The 20520-nt window shown below is 51.8% G+C and overlaps 6 protein-coding genes and 1 pseudogene across 6 annotated transcripts; 5 read left to right on the top strand and 2 right to left on the bottom strand.

Moving 5' to 3' along the window:
• Positions 1–894: 894 nt before the first annotated feature.
• SAPIO_CDS1813 (uncharacterized protein) lies at positions 895–3481 on the top strand (the record flags this gene model as incomplete). Its single annotated transcript, XM_016784996.1, has 7 exons — positions 895–1752; positions 1879–2026; positions 2092–2226; positions 2295–2450; positions 2501–2566; positions 2645–2845; positions 3012–3481. The coding sequence occupies 7 exons, from the start codon at positions 895–897 to the stop codon at positions 3479–3481; spliced, it is 2034 nt and encodes a 677-aa protein (XP_016645293.1).
• Positions 3482–4054: 573 nt separating this feature from the next.
• On the top strand, positions 4055–6031 carry SAPIO_CDS1812 (annotated as a pseudogene; the record flags this gene model as incomplete).
• A 404-nt stretch (positions 6032–6435) lies between these two features.
• On the bottom strand, positions 6436–8011 carry SAPIO_CDS1811 (uncharacterized protein; the record flags this gene model as incomplete). The annotated part of the gene is made up of 2 exons (XM_016784995.1): positions 6436–7823; positions 7948–8011. The coding sequence occupies 2 exons, from the start codon at positions 8009–8011 to the stop codon at positions 6436–6438; spliced, it is 1452 nt and encodes a 483-aa protein (XP_016645292.1).
• A 1265-nt stretch (positions 8012–9276) lies between these two features.
• SAPIO_CDS1810 (uncharacterized protein) lies at positions 9277–11220 on the top strand (the record flags this gene model as incomplete). The annotated part of the gene is made up of 2 exons (XM_016784994.1): positions 9277–9939; positions 10450–11220. The coding sequence occupies 2 exons, from the start codon at positions 9277–9279 to the stop codon at positions 11218–11220; spliced, it is 1434 nt and encodes a 477-aa protein (XP_016645291.1).
• A 1311-nt stretch (positions 11221–12531) lies between these two features.
• SAPIO_CDS1809 (uncharacterized protein) lies at positions 12532–15678 on the top strand (the record flags this gene model as incomplete). Its single annotated transcript, XM_016784993.1, has 3 exons — positions 12532–12941; positions 13036–13157; positions 13220–15678. 3 exons carry the CDS (start codon positions 12532–12534, stop codon positions 15676–15678), a joined length of 2991 nt encoding a protein of 996 aa, XP_016645290.1.
• An 864-nt stretch (positions 15679–16542) lies between these two features.
• Positions 16543–17958, bottom strand: SAPIO_CDS1808 (uncharacterized protein; the record flags this gene model as incomplete). The annotated part of the gene is made up of 3 exons (XM_016784992.1): positions 16543–16584; positions 16652–17849; positions 17915–17958. The coding sequence occupies 3 exons, from the start codon at positions 17956–17958 to the stop codon at positions 16543–16545; spliced, it is 1284 nt and encodes a 427-aa protein (XP_016645289.1).
• Positions 17959–18553: 595 nt separating this feature from the next.
• Positions 18554–19959, top strand: SAPIO_CDS1807 (Uncharacterized protein; the record flags this gene model as incomplete). The annotated part of the gene is made up of 2 exons (XM_016784991.1): positions 18554–19536; positions 19599–19959. The coding sequence occupies 2 exons, from the start codon at positions 18554–18556 to the stop codon at positions 19957–19959; spliced, it is 1344 nt and encodes a 447-aa protein (XP_016645288.1).
• Positions 19960–20520: the final 561 nt, after the last annotated feature.

Below are 20520 nucleotides of genomic sequence, written 5' to 3'. Positions count from 1 at the left end.
GCTTACCAGTGAGGATCATGGTGCCAAGGAGATCTCATGTAGTGGTTTGGGGTGAGTCTATTCCAACCTGGTGATGAACGGTCACTTACCTATCCCCGTCTCAGGATAATCTTGCTAGAAACTTCAGAGGATACAAAGAGACTTGAGTCCATATTCTCACCTCTATGCTCAGGCATCCTTGGAGCTGCCAGGATCAGAGAAGCCAAGTGTTGCCCATCTCTAGGCTTCCAGGTATGACCTTTGTTTTCAGAAACCTTACTTTCAGCCGCACCACCCTAGATCTGAATGGGGTCGCGACTCAGGACTCCATCCAACACCCACAGATGCAGAAATTTTACTCCACACCCCGGGAAGTCATCGAACAGAACAGGAGGTAATAAGACGCATCCGGAACCAGATGGTGGGCCATATGCATTTCAATCCTGGAGGAAGTGGAAGCCTGCAGAGGCAAGCTGCATTGCATATTGAGAACTCTTCGCTTTGCATGCAACACTAAGACGTTCCAGATTGGAAAGAATTAGAAGAAATGCCGCTTGTATCCCCATGTATCAGGCAGACAGAAGCCTATTAGTCGGTCGCAGCGTCATGAGTTACAATCAACGAACTTCAGAATAGGCTCGCAGCGTTCTGGTACAACGCGGCCGCGCATGGGGCCTAAAACCTAGGCAGCTTTCCCCTCCGAAGGATGGGGATCGATTCTCTCGTGGCATTGGCATCTATTATTTATATCCTGTTTCCACACCTACTACTGTGGGATAGTCTGCTCAAGATACCTCTTATTTGTCTCTACGTCGAGGAAGCACTGAGAAATTCACGGTTCTCACTTTCCCCATTTTGCATCTCATTGCTTCAGCCACGAGAGAGGTGACCTCTCGAGGCACATCGAACGGAATCATGTCCAAGTGCAGAGTTTTCACCTTCTACAACCACGGAAGCGGGCCTGTTCCTCAATGGTCCCAATATCAGAACCCCCGCGAGGAGGAGCGGCGACTGAAGGATCTAGGAAAGTCATTTGCCATTATCCGCCGCGTATCAAGGGTTAACGGAGCCTGGGTTGCATCCGCCATCGAAGTGCAGTGCCCTCTAATTCGGACCGCCCTCGATGTTGTTTTCAAGGACTACCCAGACTGGTATCCTGATGCAAGTCCCTACGTTTTCACACCGCCGTTCGCGCCGTTTGTCCATCGATGGTATGAATTCAACCTATACTGCGACACAGTACGCCAAAGGGCGCCGGCGTCGGACATTTTGAAACATCTCCTCTTACTAAGAGATGAGCTGAAGGGTCGAACTACCAACGATTTAGCGACCCTGAAGTTGGTGGAGGAGACCCGAGCAGTTTCCTTTAACAACATCTGGCTCGTCCTCGCCCCTGGCCGTCTCATGCTGTCGGAAAGGGGTGGGAAGCCTGAGGTGTTCAAGCTGGTCCAGGCTGTCTTTCGCCCCGGGTCGCACGGTGAAGAGGATCAGTACATGCTCACCCTTGCTGCTGTTGACTGGAACGGTAGCAGCACTGCTGTTCGGATCGTCGCCCAAGGTATCAAGAAGTACGAAAACACGATTTCCGTGGGGAAACTGCCGGTGGTTCCGGCCGACCTTTCCAAGGGCTGGGACAAACTGCGTCCATTGGTACTGTCTCGAGGCAGGAGGTTTGAAGCCCTCCGTGGGTTCCACCTAAAAGCGTACACCGGATCAAAGTACTCGTGGAGGTTGGCTCCAACCGGCACTCGAATGGTGGAAATGGCGAGCCCTGTATGTTGGTTTCCCAACCTCTTCCTCCTGCTCCACTCTTTCTTCTTTCCTCTTTTCTTTCTCCTTTTTTCCCCCTCACATCATGTTTCCTGTCTTTCATGCGCTAATTACCGGACCACGCGGTAGGTCTCTGGTCGGATCGTTATCGACACGTACGCGTACCACAGGATTCAACAAACTGAGAACATTGTCAAAGAGTGGGCCCCGCTTCAGATTCTCCGCGAGCCTATGAATGGCATGTCTGTAGGCCGTCTTAGGGGCTCTCTTATGCTTGGTCCGTCTGAGTCTTTCGCTGAGAGGAGAGCTTCAAGTTATATACATTGCTAACCTGAAATACAGATCGCGCCCAAGGGGCTGCCAACCCGTCCATGGAAGGCGGCCGAGGAGAAGAAGTATTTACTCCGTTAACTGACGAGGAGTGTATCATTACGCCTTCCCGAGTCAAAGGTTTTGATCTAGCTACCAACGAGTGGTGTACGTCGTTCCCCGTTTCTACAGATCCGCATAAAATTCTGTGGAGGCGGCTAACGTCGAGGAAATAGGCGAATTCGACATTGACAGCATCAGGGATATTGTTTGGGACCCGGCACCCTATGACAATTTGGTGCTTCCAGAAGGCGAGAAGGATTTGATCCGCGCTTTCGTCAACCGACCGAAGATTGACAATTTTGGGTTCGATGATTTTGTTGCGCACAAAGGTACGTACGAAGACCTTGTGGCTAGAGTAAAACTAACATCGAGTCCCTAGGGCAAGGAATCATCATTCTACTCTGTGGGCCTCCAGGTGTCGGAAAGACCTTGACAGCGGAAGCATGTAAGGGATTTCCCCCCTTCCCCAGCCACCGGAAGCTATGCTGGCCTAGTTCAATACTAAATGCTTTCATGTGTGAAGTGGCTGAAAAGTCTCGCGTGCCTCTGTACACGCTGAGCGCAGGCGACCTCGGCACTAAAGCCGACACAGTCGAGAAAGGTCTCATGAAAGCACTTGATTGCTGCCAGCTCTGGAACGGAGTACTGCTCATCGACGAAGCGGACGTATTCCTTAAGTCCAGAGATATGGCTGCTGCATCGCACCGAAATGAACTCGTGTCTAGTAAGTCCCCAGCCCATGTAACCACCCCTCTTCCAATTTTTTTCTTTTTGCTTTTCGTCTTCTCCCCCCTCCCCCCCCCTTTTCGTTTTCCCCCGTCTCTTCTCTCTTTTCTACCCTTTCCTTTTTCCTGTGATTCCTCCAACAAAACCCACTAACCCTCTTCAAGTTTTCCTTCGTCGCTTGGAATACTACCGAGGTGTCATGTTCCTCACCACGAACCGCCTCCCCGATATTGACACCGCGTTCAAGTCGAGGATCGATCTCATCATCCCGTATTCGGACCTAGACGCGCCCTCACGTCGTAAGGTCTGGGTAAACTTTATCCAGAAGCTAAAACCTGGCACTGCGCAGGTCAGCGAGCGTGACTTTGATCAACTGGCCGAGACGCCGCTCAACGGAAGAGAGATCAAAAACCTGATCAAAACCGCTTTGGTGCTTGCTCATCGGGATCTGCCTCTGCGGCTCAAGCACCTCGAGGTAGTGCTTGACATTCGCAAGCGAGTTGCTGACATGGATGTTGCGGATGCTCAGCGTGATGCGAACGGTGGGGATAATGAGGATGATGGGTATGACGACTATGATGACTATGATGACTATGAAGAGAATGATACGGAGGACCCCTGCCACTGCGAGTAGAATTGGCATGGACAGGCATTAAGCAGTACTTGAGAGTTAGAAGCCTCTTTGGTGATGTTGAGGAAGCTGAGATTAAATACGGACTGATCGTGTATTCTTGCTCCCGCCCGAAACATGATATAATGATACGTGTGGCGACAAACGTGCATCTCAAGGAGGATAAGGGGACGATTATGCTAACAAAGTCGACACGGTGAGTGGCCATAGGTTTTAACGCATACATTTCAAGGAAATCTCTCAACTACAACCCGCCCTGAGAGTAGAAATGCAACCTCGAGACTCTACCTTATTATCAGCATATCCAATACAACGCCAAGAAAACGATTTCCTAATTATACATTATAGAATCTCTGTTGAAATCCTCTGGCTGTGATTTGTAGATCAGAAAGAACACAACGTGTGCCTGAGACGGAGTGGCTGAGTGACTTCACGATCTGTCATCATGACTGTCACGTGACTTCGTGATTTTGTGGGGGAAGGCGAGACGTCGAACAGACGCGATCTCAACAGGAGATGAAAAAAAAAAACTTTCTTCTTCAACTCACCCATTCCCCGCCCCTTAAGATACCAAAGATGAGTCGCTCACATACAGAATCAGTTGATAACTCCGCCTCTGCCTCATCCTCCTCCGAGGACGAATACGAATCCGATGATGCAAACCGCTTCATCGACGACGAGGCGTTGGAGGAGGAATCAGATGCGCAATCAGATGGAGAATCAGATTCCCACGAGTCGCATTCGTCCATCGACCCCGAATCGGCCTTTCGATTTAACTCGCTGCCACCCGAGCTTCGTTTAAAGATTTGGCAATATTTCTGTCCGGAGCTCGTCTCCAAATCTTGGATGTTCCAATTTCAGGCTGTGACGCAGAGACGGGGACCCCGACATGCCGAGATCTGGGAAGCAGGCAGTCTCGCGGGAGACACGGAACGAATCCGCACAGTTCTCTCCGTGGATCGCGATAGCCGTTCCTGGGCCCTGAAACGTTTTCCGGATAGCCTGGGGATCCGAGGAGGCCGTGGCGCGGTACGCTTTAATAAGGAGGTGGATGTCGTACATCTGGAAATCGTGATCAACTACAGGATCGACTCACTCCCCAGCGAGTTTTGCCAAGATGTCAGATATCTCTCGACGAATCAGATTCTGTTTGATCCCATGGGATTCGGTCCACGTAGGACTGCGGACAAGATCGCCCCGAATACTTTTCTGAGATTATTTACCTTCTTTCCTCACCTAAAGGTGTGGTTTCGGTATCTGGAAGCGCCAGAGTATAGACCGAGCCGCCTACGCTGGATCCGTGATGGAAACGTCCATGCCGTCCATCAAGTCATAAAAGAAGATAACTCCATCTACGCCGAGTACCATCAGCGGATGTACTTTTATCCGGACCTGCAACACCAACGTCAGTACGCAATGCTAAACATTCCCGCCAAAATCCATCCTAGGGACACAATACCTCGCCGGATCACCAAACTCCCAGTGACATTTGAACCTCCCGGCGTCGAGGTCGGATGGACGGACACCGAATCCTATGACGGCAAGAATCCCGACGTCGTGCCCCATGACCAGATTGAGAGAATTTCCAAGATAGAGACGTGGCCGTTATACTATTTCCGATACAACGACTTTGAACCCCGACCTTGCCTCGCCGAAGAGCTCATCGATCCCTTGGGGGATGACGACGAACCGGACGAGCTCCCGCGTTTTGATGACGATACGGAACCGAGCGTTTATTGGACCTCTGATCATTTTGAGGATGACATTGATGAGTACGAGGATTCTGGGCTCGACGATGGCCCGCTCGAGGAGAGTGAACTGGATGAGCTGGAGCGGATCATGGAGGCGCTTGATGAGCGTGACTATTCCTCGGACGACCCGGACCCTCATGGACACCTCGGGGTCTTGGGGAATCCTTTGGAATCGATCCCGTTCTCCCCAGCAGTCACCGACGGCAGTCACAACCAAGGCGCCCAATTTTCAAGCCTCGAACCATCGGAACGTGAGGGGGAAGCAGAAGAGGAGGAGGACGATGACGACGACGAGGAAGCTCGGCCCGCGAGGACTTCGCGAAGGAGGGTTGTGGTAGATAGCGAGGATGAAGAGGGGCAGGATGGGGACGAAGATGAAGACGATGCGCCCACGACTGCGAGTCGAGGAGGCCGTGGTCGTACTATAGTCGAAGACGATGAGGACGACGATGACAATGGCCATGATAACGACAATGAGAAGGGCGGCCCATCACGCAATGACACCGGGGAATCCGACGCCGAGGAATCAGAAGGGTCTACGGAGACTGACTATGATGCCGACGAGGATGAAGAACCTGCTCCCCCGAGACGCGCAACCCTCGCCCAAAGGTTCGGGTATCGCAACACGCTACGACTGACTCCTTCATCACCCTCAGAAGATGATGGAGATTCAAACGGAGTCGATGATGATGACGCTAGCGATCTAGATGATGATGATGGAGATTCGGAACGTGGCAACCCCTTTTTAGATGACGTGGCTGAAGAGGAGGAAGAAGATGATGACGACGAGGAAGATAATTAATGTTTTACTAGATGATTTTTTTTCTTTTTTTTTTTTCTTCTTTCTCTCTCTGCCTCTCTCTCCCTTTTCTTTCTTTTTCTATTTTAATTCCGACGGTGAAACAAAACCAAATCCACAGTACTCGCCAGGTTAGACAAAATCCATGTTTTTCTACCTTCTTTTCTGCTCGTAAAAAAGTACTGGACTACATACACACACTCTCTTCTTCCACAGCGACATCCAGGTACTAGCTTAGACGCCTTGCTGGCCTCCCCTGGCCCTGGCAAGTAGAACGAGAGGATAGCTGTCATAGACGATACTGAGAGAACTAAGATAAGTATGCGTGGAATTCAAGATCAAAATTGGACGAACCTCCAGGCTCAGATCATTGGCATGAGCCACACCCATCCGCGTGCCAGGTCTATCTACACAATATGGATAATGTCCCTTCGACCACCACCCGCAAAAGGACTTTCAAAATTTTGGTACCTTTGACCGTTCATATCTAAATACCGTTGTACCAACAGCATCCCAACCCTCTCATACGCACTAGGATCCCTCTTTGACGGTACCAAGAGAAGCACGTATTCAACCCCACGTCGCCTTGCCACGTCGTCGTGGCCCAGAACCTCCACAAGCGCCAGGCGAGCGCAAGTAATGCGAGCCTCCGAGGCCTTATACAAAAAGGTGTGCATGGGACTGTCACAGAAGAGCTCAACACTGCGGAACCGACGGCCTTTTTTGCTCTCTGAAAGCGTCCAGGTCGTTTCCGGCTTGCATTGCTTGTCGCCGATGTGGCGTAGGATGGCAGCAAACCTGTCGACCTCGAGTGTTAATCGCCCGCCTTGAGACTTGCCGGTTGGATCGGCTGTGGCTGGTTGACACCGGACGTCAATAACCTTGAACCATTGCTCGAGCAAACCCATGGATCTCTCTTCTTTACCGCTGCCAAAGTCGACAAAACAGAGAGGGAACTCAACATAAGCTGCTCGATCAGCCCACGACCAAGACGGAGCGCATCCGCCGCCATGCTTAACTGGGTGGCCCATGTTGGTCACAGACACAGAATGCCAAAGGAGATCCATTTCCAATGTTTCCCTCCACAGACCTCCGAGGTATTCGCTTGACGGACTATTCGCCCGAATAGCCTGCGCCAACCCCGACAACGCTGGTAGTCGATCTGATTCTTTCGTTATTGATAGCCTTGAGTAGTCGGATACCATTTGTTTCCAGATGTACGGTACGCCTGGAGTACCACTCCGGAGAGCAGACCTGAACTGCTGACGCGAGGGCGCGAAGGACTGTACGTTGCTTTCATTGCACTCACACCAGCAATCCCCATCACATTCCCAGATCATTTCATCTTTACCGAAGTGTAAGACGCGAGGGGAGAGGGTTCTCTCCTGGAAGACCCAGGCGCGGGTGAGCAGTGGCCAATCGGTCACGTCGTAGTTGTCCCTGGAACTGTACTGGCCCTCGGGGGTGTTTACGTCCGTCGGATGACGGCAGGCGCTATGGCAAAAGTAATGGTACGGTTTGCCTTCTGAAGTCGTGCCCGTGATACTCTTTGACGTGATGGTTGGAAATCCGGCAGCACAGTTTGGTGAGGACAAGGCGGATATTGTCAAGAAACCACCCGAGTAGATACGGCACATCTTAGCCGACTCGGCCTCCCAATCTTCTGTACTGTCCTGCACAATGCAGAGAGAGTCGATCCAGATGTACCGAAGACCAAGTAATCTGACAATAGCCACTGCGTCCTGGTAGGTTTTGGGGATATCGGCCCATGGAATACCCTTGGTGGTGTGCTCTGCTAGATTCGAACCGTTCGTTACGAGTGTCTGGTGATCACCCCAGCGGTGGCTAAGACAAGCGTAATGGGCCCTTGCTCCGCCAGATACGTGTAGTTTAACCACGTCACCCAAGTCCGGACTGACATCCAGGACTCGAGTCGGAAGTTGCGGAGGCGCCGAGCGAACGCAATTGTGAGATGACTGGCATCTTTCAACCCACCCCAAGATTTTACTGTTTCGTTCGGGTGCTCCGGACGGACCAGTGCTGAGACCGGTGGGAACCGCATTCCAAGGGCAAGGAACATCTACGAGGGGAAAATCACCAAGTGCGCGTTAGTCGTTTCCCCCCCTTTCCTCGGTGAGCGTTGGTAACTGTCGACTTACCAGGGTGGCTAAATATTTTCAATACTTTCAGCCCGATCCCTTGTCCTTTCATCACCCGAACCAGCATCTCGAGACTAGAAAGATGTTGCCCCACTGTGGTTATACCCAGTACGGGCATATTAAACAGTACTACGTCCTCATCGAGAATCCCCTGAGCCTTCACCATCTTCCAGTAAATTCGGCAAAGTGGGCATGGAGAGGATTCCAGGGATCGCATCGTTGGCAGTGGCAGTGACGCCACGAGATTGGCGCGCAGGATGTCCATTTCTGTAGATGGTGTGTTTGTAAAACGACCAAGCTGTTCGCAGTGCCAACACAGGTTATCTGAGGCCATTGCGTCGGTAAGCCGAGGGTTGGTAGCCTTATCCTCTATGTTGCATCAAAAGCACAGAGTACTATTTTAAAACAGTTTAATAAGACTTTGATTTGGATTGCTGGCTTTCCATTTCGCTCACAGCCTGGTCGACGCTTTTGTGATGATCGAGATGCATTAGATGCATCAGCACTGCCACTCCCCTCACAGCGCTGTTGTCAACGATTGGCTCCCTCGCATGCAGGTCTGCCCAACCGCTATTACGAGCCTGGCTTGGCCATGCTGACCAGTTCACCACCCTGGCTCCTCCTCGTTTCTGGCGTGCTAACAATATACCTGATATTTATAGAGTGTCCCAAGCCATCTCTATGCCCAGTTGCCTTCTCTATCCAAGTCGCCCAACTCGCCTGCTCCATCCAACTGCCGCATCTCACGTCCGACAATAATACCAGGCCACACACGCATATGCCCCATAATAACAGCAAGGCTAGTCCACATGGAGCCGGTTAACGCAGAATGAAGTCTAGCATAAAGGGTACACAGCCTGGTCTGGTCTCCAAATAGGGCAGGGCCGAAAGAGTACATCTAACTGGGGGATGCTGAACGTGCGGAATTTAAGCAGCCAACCTCCGATCGATAAGGCTCTGGAAAGCTGGACATCCCTATGCCAATATTTCGACAGCCGCAATTGAAAAACGTGGGCTAGATCACTACAATCACTTCGACACGTTGCCAGAACCGCCATCTCTTCCTCTGACAGCCGTTTTCGTTCCACTATGGCCGAGACAAGCGCAACCCTCAACTGCTCGCTCAATACCACAGAATGCATTCTCGAAACCCTCGCGGCAGTGCTCGAAGAGCTGAGGGCCCAGCGGGGCGAGTATGATTGGGACCCCCTCACCTTTGGCGTCACGGCCGCCATAGGAATCCTCGCCCTCATTATTGCCATTTTGACTGTCGGCCAGGGACTCCTCGCTGCCGGACCGGGGCGGCTTAAGTCAAGCCGCAATGCTCTCGGGCCGTGGGCCAAGTTTAGCAAGCGCACGTTCGACTGGTCTGAGATGAGGTTTAGGACCGTCGCCTACACGCCTCTCCTCGTCGCTCCTCCTCCTCTCCGTTTCCCATCGTGGTTTGGTCTGACGGTCAATATCAATATTACTAAGGACACTGAAGAGGGGTACTGGTACAAAAAGATTAAAGATGAGGAAGAATGGGCTGAGATGGACTCGTCGGGGTTCTTGTTTGGTGCAACGGACCACTTTCCTGCAACGTGGCTCGCCTTGCTGACTTCAGTCGGCCTGGACGATGTCGAGCTTTGGGAAAGGAAGCACACGGGTGCCGACTACATCCCCGCCGAGTTCCCAGCCGTGCCCGCATACGGCTCTATTGGTGTCGCCATTGCTCTGGCCGCGTCCTACTCGTCGGATGAGGTCCAGCTCGTCATCGACTCAGCGTCGAATCTCCCCCGAATACAATGCCGGGAATTCAGCCTTGTGTTCCGCAACCACCCTTCGCTAGGAGTTGTTGGATTCTATGAAAATCACATTGGTGAAATTAAAAGCACTTGGGGACGACATGTCACTACTGCGATGCGATCGATTATGACCGCGCAAGGCAACATGGAGTCATCCATTCGACGGCAATTAAGACGCGAGAGTTCCATCTCAGACCCGCGATATAAATTCGATCAGTGGCTTACTGATGACCACCTGCCTGTGGACCCAAAGTGTCCATGTCAAAGCCTCGAAGACGTCCACAACCCTGCCTGCTGTAGTAGGGATAGGGATGTTACGTGGACGACCCGCTGCAAACAGCATCCAGCGATAAAATTCCACGACGAGCACAGTCCAGCCAGCCTACTTTTCGCCGTGGGGCCGTCGGTATATCCTAGGTTATTTCCTGTTACGAACCATAGGCTCCGTGAAAAGCTCCATTTGCTTTTGATACAGAGTAGATTCTGGGCGATGAGACAGCGTGAGTGGGAGAATCTCAGTCCGCAATTTGAGGATGGATTTACTCCAGGTGTACGATATATCGCGGAGAAAGCCATGACCTGGGCTCGGAGAGTCGTGGGCGGGCCAACTATACCGCTCGACTTGTTTCTGCCGGTCCATCGAGTCGTTCTAGTTTGCATCGCCGATCTCTACTCTGCTAAATCGAACCTAGACCGCGATGATTACTACACACTCTCCAGGAGTATGCTCGAGGAGATCAAAAAGATCACCAAATGGTTATCTAGCATCCGCTGGCCAGGTGACGAAAGCTGGGCTGAAGAAATCCGGTGTCGACAGCGGACAATCTGCGGCGTCGGTTCCGGCCTCGGCTCTGTGTGTAAAAATTGGGATGAGGCCAATACACCTAAGCCCGAGGACACACCCGAGATGGAGATAGTCCCGTCTGCCGTCTTCGTCGACAGCGCCTTGCACGGGGTTCTCCGTGCTCTAAACAGTTACATAGTCAGCAAGAAGGCGGACTACTCACTTTTCGCTAGTACGCAGGGAGAGAAAGAGCGCCTCGCCTCACTCTATAAGGTGCATATACTGTGGGAACTTGACGGATCATCGCCACCAAAGTTCAAGCGACCTGACGACGTGCAGCATCCCCTAGACGATTTATTGATATACCGCGCAGTGCTAATCGCAGTTGTCTACTCTTCAGCACAGGACACCTCGAGCTTGATAAACAATAATCTCTTCGACATGATCGTGCCGATTGCATGATTGTATACCGAGGAGCTATGTTGCGAACGTGCGTGGATAATATAGGATGTTGAGTATCGCTGCTACACAGCCGTTTGTGTGCGTGGGATAAAGTCACGGTTGTCAGATGGGATATGCCAGGAATGAGGTGGTTAGATAATAGCGTATCATCCTTAGATCACCTTCCGCACGAAAGGTTTCCTCTTCTTTTTCTCCTCTTCTTTTGGACTTCTACGGCGAAACCAACTGAATCCATAGTACTTACAGCATCAATGTATATAGTATACAAGTATACTAGAAACTATTTTAAGCTTTTCAAATATTCGTACGTGTGCGAGAGCCGTCCGTCTAGACTTAATATGAGACGATCTGAGTCGCAAGTTATGATTTACCAATGATCTCTAGATTTCCGGCATATTTGTTTCAATCCCGGTCTGTAGATAGACTCACGAAGGCGGGTAGTGATTGAAGACTTTGATCGTATCCTCATGAACCGTTCACGATGAAGAGGGGAGAAGGTGCCTGCAGCTGCTGAGGCTGTTCGAGTGGGTTCTCTGCAATTGGTATTTTACTCTGTCGGCTCTGTTGCGGTGAGTGGTGTCTCGGGTGACATATCCATAGGATGGTGAGCCACCGCATCCGTGGACCGGCCATCGGCACCGCCTGCTGATGTATTGCCAGTCGCGAATTGAACTCCTAGAGCGTTATGAACTCACTAGTGGTCGCCGGGAATGACATCCCGGCTAGAGTAAAAACCTCAGGCAAGTCCGAATGTAGCGATGTAGTTGAGGAACTTGGGCTCGAAAATCAGGTGTTTGTCCCTTGATACATGAAGAGATTGCCGAGCGTGGCTGTCGGAACCCTCGAATGGAAGCAGGAACCGTGTACCAGAGGCTTCTCACGCTTGTCCAAATCGGGGGACTAACCGGGTGAGATCTTTCCAGTTACAGCTTCGATTCTCAACTTGGTCAACATAATCCCCAGGAGAAAGTATGGCCGCTATACGCCAACGACGTATATCCTGGGCCAAGATAAGTTGCGCTAATGTACTCTCACAGCGCAGGGATCGATGAATCAGATTGACTCTTCCCATGGTATGAACCGGTACAGTCGTACTGTTGAGAACGTGGCTGTGCCTGCAGGTATTTATTGCCATCCCATGACAGAAAGTTACTGAAAACGTTTTATGTACGTACTGCTCAGCCCTCCCAAATCATCGGCCATAAATACACCCAGCGCTCGCCCAATCGACTCCTGTTCTTCCCTTGCCGTGCTTTCTCTTGCCTTAATAGGAAGCCTTCTGAAGATAATGCACGTCATCCAACAACCGATATGGATCCCTTCGCGGCTATTGGCCTCGCGGGCAACATTGTCCAGTTCATCGACTTCGTGTGGACTCTCATCTCAGAGACTCGGCGGATCTCAAACTCGACCGAGGGGCTAAGTAACGACAACAGGCTGCTCGAGACAATTGCTGCCGACATGGCGCGGCTGTCGGAATCCGTTCTGCCGTCGCCGGGGATCAGCCCGCAGTTGCGAAATCTAGCCCGGGAATGCGGTAGCATCTCGGCGGAGATTCTCGGCGCTTTGGCGACGCTGAAGACCAAGGGCCGACAGACGCAATGGGAGTCATTCTTGGTGGCGCTGAAGCAAGTGTGGAAGAAGAGCAAAATCGATCGTTTGTCAAAGCGGCTGGCTGCAGCTCAGTCTCAAATTGCCTCTCATATGCAAATAACCATGGTGTATGTCTCCAGTCCAAATCCAGCCCTCTTTATTGGGGTTTGTTGCGGTGTAGCGGGGTCGACAGAGTGGAGAGGCTAAATTTAACGACCGTAGTAAGGACGTTTCCAACCTCAACAAAGCCATACGAGAACTCCAGGAAACAAACACCAAGCTTGGCATCCAGACACGCCACGATCTCAGCTTTCTCTCGAACAGAGTTGTTAACCTGAGCGAAGGTTTTGACAAGACAAAGATGCAGGAGTATACAGCGAAACTAGACCGTTTGGAAGTCATTCAGCCACCCAGGTCCTCCAGGATATCTCGGCCCAGCTGCAGCAGCTTTCCCAATCTATCAAGAAGCCGGAGGGCTCGGACTTGGACCCTATGTACGAAGGGTTCTTCGTTACGATGGAAGAGTACATAGAAACGCTCCAGCATTCGGAAGTCGTCCCCGCCGGATTGCCAAAAGAAATCTCAGGATATCTTCGAGAATTTTCCCGCTCCGTCCAAAATCATGGATGCGAGACCCCATCCATATCCCAATCAATTCTTGCCAAAATGGAAGAATACATGAAATACCTCGACGACTCGGAAAGGATTGTCGTACGGACTGCCAAGGAGGTCTCGACTGGGCTGGCTCAGTTTGCGCAGTCACTGAGAGGGCTCGAACATGCTGGCAGGGATACGACCATTTATCAAGCCCTTCTCAAACGGTTATATTTCCCGAATCTCAATTCGCGTCATCGCAGCATCGAAACTGCGCTCTTCAAAACCTTTGAATGGATATTCACCGATATCATGCCACAGAATCCCGAGGGCAAAGGCCGCCACCACTTCGTTGAATGGCTGCTGCGGCAACCGGGGATGGGGCCGTTCTGGGTACAAGGCAAAGCCGGATCCGGAAAATCGACCCTGATGAAGTTCATCAGCAGTCATCCCGAGACGATGAAGCACCTGAGAGATTGGGCCGCAGGCAAGAAGCTAATTGTTGCCTCATTCTTTTTTTGGAATGCCGGCACGATATTACAACGATCCCAGGAAGGCCTTCTTCGATCGCTTCTCTTTGAGATTTTACGTACCTGCCCCGAAATGATACCTTCCGTTACGCCGAGTGTGAATATCTTCGACGACTTTCAGGAGGAAGACTATTCTTGGAGTCTCGACGAGCTGTGGAAAATGTACCGGGCTATTTTCAAGCAAGATATACACGTGAGATTTTGCTTCTTCATCGACGGGTTAGACGAGTTTCAAGACGGCAAACGTAGCCACAGGGACCTCATACAAACACTTCACAAGTTGGAAGCCTCTGCTGACATCAAGCTATGCCTGTCAAGCCGACCTTGGATGGTTTTCGAAGATGACTTTGGGGAGAACCCGACCTGGGTCATTAAATTGGAGGATTTAACGAAATCAGATATCCGTCAAGTGGTGGAAGATAGGTTCAATGCGCATCCCCAGTTCGGAAAATTAATAAAAAGCGACCCAGGATATGAGCAGCTGGTCGACCAAGTCGTCGGCCTGTCTCAGGGAGTGTTTCTCTGGGTTCACCTTGTCGTCCGTGATCTTCTGGATGGCTTGACATACAACGACTCGATCAAGACACTCCGAGCCCGACTGGAGAGCTTCCCGAAAGATCTAGACGCCTTCTTTAAGCATATGCTAGACTCCATCCCTGAAATATATCAGGCACGCGCCTCTCGGATGTTCAAGATCGCCATCTCCGCGGATAAACCGCTCTATCTCGTCTTCTACTCGCTGTTAGAGGAAGTCGAGGAAAACGAATCGATAACCCTCGACGAGCCCGTATACGGAATGCCCAGACGGGAGATAGACCGCCGCAGACGTCGGCTACGCCGTCACCTCGATGGTCGATCTCGCGGGCTGTTGGAGATTGTCTCGGATGAAGCAGTATCGCATATATACTTCCGTTACAAGGTCGACTTCCTGCACCGCACCGTGCGCGACTTCTTTCGAGAATCAGGGATGCCGTTTCTCCGGGGTTCGGGCACGCAGGTTCTTGGTCAGGAAGGCCCCAAAACGGATGCAGATATACAAATCCTAGCATGCAAAGCCGCACTGGCCATGATGAGGCGTGCACCTGCTGACGTGTATCAGCCCGCCGAATCATGGGAGAAGATGTTCGAGCTATTCTTCTCCTGTTGCACAAAGGCTTCAGAATACCCTAACACACTGACTCAGCTCAGAGACTTGATCGCGCGTGCCGAGCATGCTTTTGATCTGATGCGAGTGTTCCGATCGCTGGGACTTCCAAGTTTCCTGGTGTTGGGCTACGCATGCCAGCAGAATGTCTTGTTTTACCTCGAGTGGAAACTGGCCGAGACATGGTTTTATGAAAGAAATGCCATGCTTAACGACGGACTCTACCCCGTCCTGGATTTTGCCCTCTCCCGGTCACAGCGTCCCTGTGCCAGAACAGTGGATTTACTCCTCCGATACGGGGCGAATCCAAACCAGGTGTACGAGAATTCGACCGTGTGGCGCCGTTTCCTAGAGCGGCTGCCCAAGATCTACGCCGATGAGATGTCCGGGGGGAAACAAGAGCTCTTCCAGATAACGCGCCACCTCTTGCTGAACGGTGCCAACCTTAATGGGCCAGTGAAGCCTAGAGAAGGAACAAAGGGTCTAATCACGGCGTGCGACGTGATCAAGCAGTGCTTTCCTGCAGATGAGGCGACGGTTCTGTTGGCCTCCAGGCCGGGCTGGTTTGGTGCGATTACCACGGGCTCTTGGTGGTGAAGGGCAAAGGCGCCTCTGGGATTGCCAGATTTCAGGCTGTTAGAATCGATTAAGCGAATAGTAGACTGCGAGAGATGGGGTATAAGAGTAATGAATTAAAGCGGAAGAAACTGGGCGCGTCATCGCCCAGGCTTTAGTCTAATCAATATCTGTTAAAATAAGTCGAACACTCTCCACCATGTCGGCAGGCCTGCGTCCTCCTTATCAAGTAGTTCATGGGAAATCCAAATCCGTAGCGTGGTGCCTGAAGCGAATAGATTCAACTGCGAGCTGTAGGAGCTGTTGAATCATAATCGATACCTTGGCGGGGAAAGGTCAATGTAAGGTGGTGAAATTTGGAGAAACAAGGTAAATCTTAGACAAATTATGAACGCAAGAACATGCAGGGTGAACAAGAGCAGTCGCATGAACTGTAGACCTCTGAAATTTGTGCGATCATATATTGGCCCTGAGGGTAGATTTCGGGTCAACAGCGTTGGCAATCTCCGTGAGTGGGTGGGCGTTAACTTCCATTATCTTGCCTACCTCATTACAAGAGGCAAAAGCACAGTGAAGAGGCTTCATCTAAGAACTTCATCCTTAGTTCTTGCTTGGTCGTCGATGCCTGCGGCATCCCAATGTTTCTCTCTAGAAACTCCCTCATCCTCCAGAAATGCTCTCCGAATTGGCCCAGTCCTTCAAATCTCTCCAGCACCCACTGCCGATGCAATTCATCGTCAGTCTCTAGTGCCACTATAAACAGAGGATGCGCAATCCGTAACATTGCCATGTCCCCTTCATGCCGGAATCCTTGCACTGCTAAAGCCACGATAATCCGAAGCGCATCCTCTCGCCTCGGCCTCAACTCAACCGCACGCCCGGAAGTTATACGGAGGAATAGGATGAGCTCTGTGTAATACCGCGGAACTATCCATCGCATGTTAGCCACCAGTCGATGGGAGTTGTCTGTTTCCAAAGAGAGGCCGGCAGCTACTTCGAGAAGGTCAGCGAAACGATGGCCAATGTCCTGGATCGCGGCTTCAACGCCAGCAATGAGCGCAGCTTTAGCTCCATGATCATCGCGGGACAAGACGTCAGTCAGTTGCGAGATCCTAAATCGTAGCTGGGTACATGCCCCCAGAAGGTCGTATACAGTTCGATTCTCCAGGTCGTCAACCATCTCTGTTTGGGGATATACATCTCCCCAGACAGCGCGATAGAGCGGGTTTGAATAACGGTGGAGCCACGAAAGGCTGTCCATCAACCCAGGGCTAGCTTTCCTCCGCCTGGCATTGTCTTCGGCCATCATCTTGAGAAGGGTGCCCGTGACTTGACCACCTAAGCCATAGAATGAAGCGATAACGTCCATGCCACTAATGCGTACAAGGAGTCGGGCAGAATACAGTGATAAATGCGTCCTGGTTCCGGGCCTTGCTCTCCGCGCTAGAGCACATCGCTGATGCTGGCTGTCCCCAGCTTGAGGGAGAAACGTTACGTCCCCCAACACGTTGCTATAGTAGCGCTCGAGGATGAGCGATGCCCCCAACAGATGTGTGGAGAGACCCCGACATCTAGGATCCCCGTGAATCTGCTCGTACATGATCATGAGAAGAAGGATACTGGTCAGAGTATCGAGATCGATGTTGGTGGTGGACGCTTGGCCGTTTGCCACAAGAGCAGACATGGCTCGTAGGGCGACGGAATAATGCCTCAGGCCGAGAGACCGCTGCGCTGAGCCGCACCCTTGGTCATCTTCTCGGTGCCGACAATCTCTCTTTCGCCATGACTGTCGTCGGAAGTCGATCTCACGGCATCCGATCGCTATCACCAGATGCATCAGTATCGCGTCGTCTTTTGCAATCTGCAACAAGACGGAGAAGACCGAGTAATCTGGGTTCTTGGTGACGTATAACGGTGCAAATGAATCGCGGAAATGGCGGATGGCCTCGAGTTCTTGGTTGCCCAACGCCACTCCGCCAGCGGTGTCGAACTTTGGCGAGTCAGGTGGACAAGTTATGGCGGCTGACCCCACGTTTGCCTGCTCATGAGCTAATGTGTTGCATTCAGAACCGTCGGGCAATGCCGTATCCACACGCCTGGCCCCCTCTTTGGGTAACTGTCTTGTGGAGAGATCGAGCACGGCACAGTAATCGGCAGCTATCGACGCAGAAGAAGAACTGCCGGTTGGATATCTGATTCGAGGAGAAAAGTCGCAATCTAGCCTCAGCCGGATGCACCGGCCACACGTTGGCCGCACCTCGTCACATTTGACCTTCTTTCCTCGGCAAGTCCAGCAACCATTGCGCGATCGCGGGCCCGATCGACCAAGCCGAGAAGATGGCGGAGAGCTAGCCGCTGATGACTTGCGAGACAGCTGCCGATGAGAAGGCGACATTATCGTGGCGCAGGCAGGATCACAGTGGAGACCTAAGACCGAGCTCCGCAAACTAGTAGCCGATAGCAGGTAGCCGCGGGATGGGAGGATGATGGGGTACCTGACGAGGTTGAGGTCGCTGAGTAGAAGTCGTGAAGCTCTTGGATTTATCTTGGTCGTCGGCCATCGGCTATTTAAGTGGGGTGTTTCGTATTCGTCATGCGCAGATTCCTAAGTGACCAATGATACCGAAATTCGGTCTCCGCATATACAGGGTCTAGTGTATTTAGACTCTAGTACACTAGACCAAGGACAGGATCAAGGATCAAGGGGCTAGTATTAATGTAGCGGCGACAGGGAGAGGCACCTGCCGAATTCCCGATAATACTTGTAGCATGTAGCGTCTTGACTTGATATTTAATAAAACATGAAAGGAAAAGGAACCCCAAAACTCCGTGACTAGGATGATTGCATCCAGCTGGTTGATGTTTTCCTTTTCTCTGTCCAACGGCAGCTAGAGTCATGTCAGTCATCACCGAACCAGCTTCAAGGGGAAATTTCCCCAAGGCAACTGAAGGTGCCACCGACGCAGTGGCTTCGGACACAACAATATGGAGCACTGAAAAGCCCAAGCCCACGTCGATTGAAGTGGCCAGGGAAATAATCAACTCGACTCTCGGCTCGCTTGATCCAGCCCTGCGCCAAGTCAACATCGACCTGCACTCGAACCCCGAAACCGCTTACGAAGAGGTCTTTGCCCATAAAGTCCTGACCAGCTTCCTTGAGGGCCGCGGTGTTGCCGTTCAACGCCACGCCTGGGGTCTGGACACGGCATTCGAGGCTACGGTCGGCAGCGGAGGTCGCCAAGTCGTCTTCTGCGCTGAATATGATGCGCTCCCCGACATTGGCCACGGGTGCGGCCACAACTTGATCGCTACATCCTCAGTAGCTGCCTTCGTCGGCGCTGCTCAGGTATTGAGCGAGCTGAAGATCCCTGGGCGGCTTCGCATCCTTGGGACTCCCGCGGAGGAGGGAGGTGGCGGCAAGATAAAGCTTATCGAGGCCGGTGCTTTTAACCCTCCCCGAGATGTGTGCGCGGCCATCATGTCCCATCCGACGGCTTCGGGAGCGAGGAGAAATGATGGCCAGCGGTATGACGGACTTGCCGGTACGAGGCTGATCTCGAGCTACAAAATGCGCGTGGAATTCAGGGGCAGCACTTCTCATGCTGCCGCGGAACCATGGAAGGGAATCAACGCGTTAGATGCCGCCGTTGCCGCTTATGTCAACGTGTCCGTGTTGCGCCAGCAGATTCAACCCGACGAGCGCATTCACGGAGTCTTCGAAGTTGGCGGCACGGTGCCTAACGTCATTCCGGACTACACCAGCATGAAATGGAACGTACGCAGCCCAACCATCTCGAGTTGTGAGGCTCTTGTTGCCCGCGTCAAGGCGTGCCTCGAAGCCGGTGCTGCGGCAGCTGGCTGCGAGATCAGCTACGACGTGTAAGTTGCCAGTCCGAATAAAAACTTTGTTCGGGTTTGCCAGCTAATGGAGAGCCATCTAGAGCGCCAACCTATCAAGATCTTCGCGTAAACTCATCCCTCTGCAAGGCTTATGTTCAAGATATGGCTAAACTAGGATTACGAATTGAACAAGAAGTTCAGGTTCCGCTGGAAGCGTCGAGTGACATGGGTAATGTGTCGCATATGGTGCCGAGTTTTCACGGCGCATTCGCGATTCCTACGTCGCCAAATGTTTCTCTCCATAGTCGAAACTTTGCTGCCTGTGCCGGAACGAACGAAGCTCATGAGGCCGCTATGAATTGTGCTAGGGGTATGGCGATTCTGGCTATACGGTTACTCACCGATGATGCTCTTGCAGAAGATGTCCGGAGGGACTTTGAGATGCCCGATCCATTACCATAGTTGTCCTGTAGGTTTTGGTATATCAAAGAATAGATCAACTGGGCGAGCGGTGCGGACCACTCCGATGTCGGGAAGACCGTCATTTGCGGCGTGGTTTTTGCCAGTTTCTAGGACGTCTGACGGGTCCAAATCATTAGTTCCGTTTTGCTGGATGTCCCCTGTACCTCCTGGCGGGTTTTCTACTTTCATCATTCTCTGGTCGATCAGGAGTATGTGTACATTCACGAGTTTGACCGGATCTCAGCGGTTTCTACGGTTTCACGCCCTCTCCCGGGGGAGGAAAGAAAGAGGCATGTACCGAGGCCGAGCAGCACAAACCCAAAATCTACCTTCCTTTCGGTCTTGTCCGATTCTCCGGCTCTCAACATTTCGTAACCCATATTATATCAATGTAGAACAGGAATGTCAATTCTACTATAGAGATAGCCTACGATGGCTAGGACAAATTGAAAGATAACACTACCCGATATATTTCATGACATTAGGCCAGGCCCGTACGCCGCATGCAGCTTATCAGTTACCCAGTTACCCCTATTCTCACCCCATCTTGGCTATCTTGTG

This window comes from Scedosporium apiospermum (assembly GCF_000732125.1).
Source record: "Scedosporium apiospermum strain IHEM 14462 chromosome Unknown SEQ_SAPIO_0077, whole genome shotgun sequence".
NCBI classification, from domain to species: domain Eukaryota; kingdom Fungi; phylum Ascomycota; class Sordariomycetes; order Microascales; family Microascaceae; genus Scedosporium; species Scedosporium apiospermum.
This window is presented reverse-complemented; position numbering and strand designations above follow the sequence as displayed.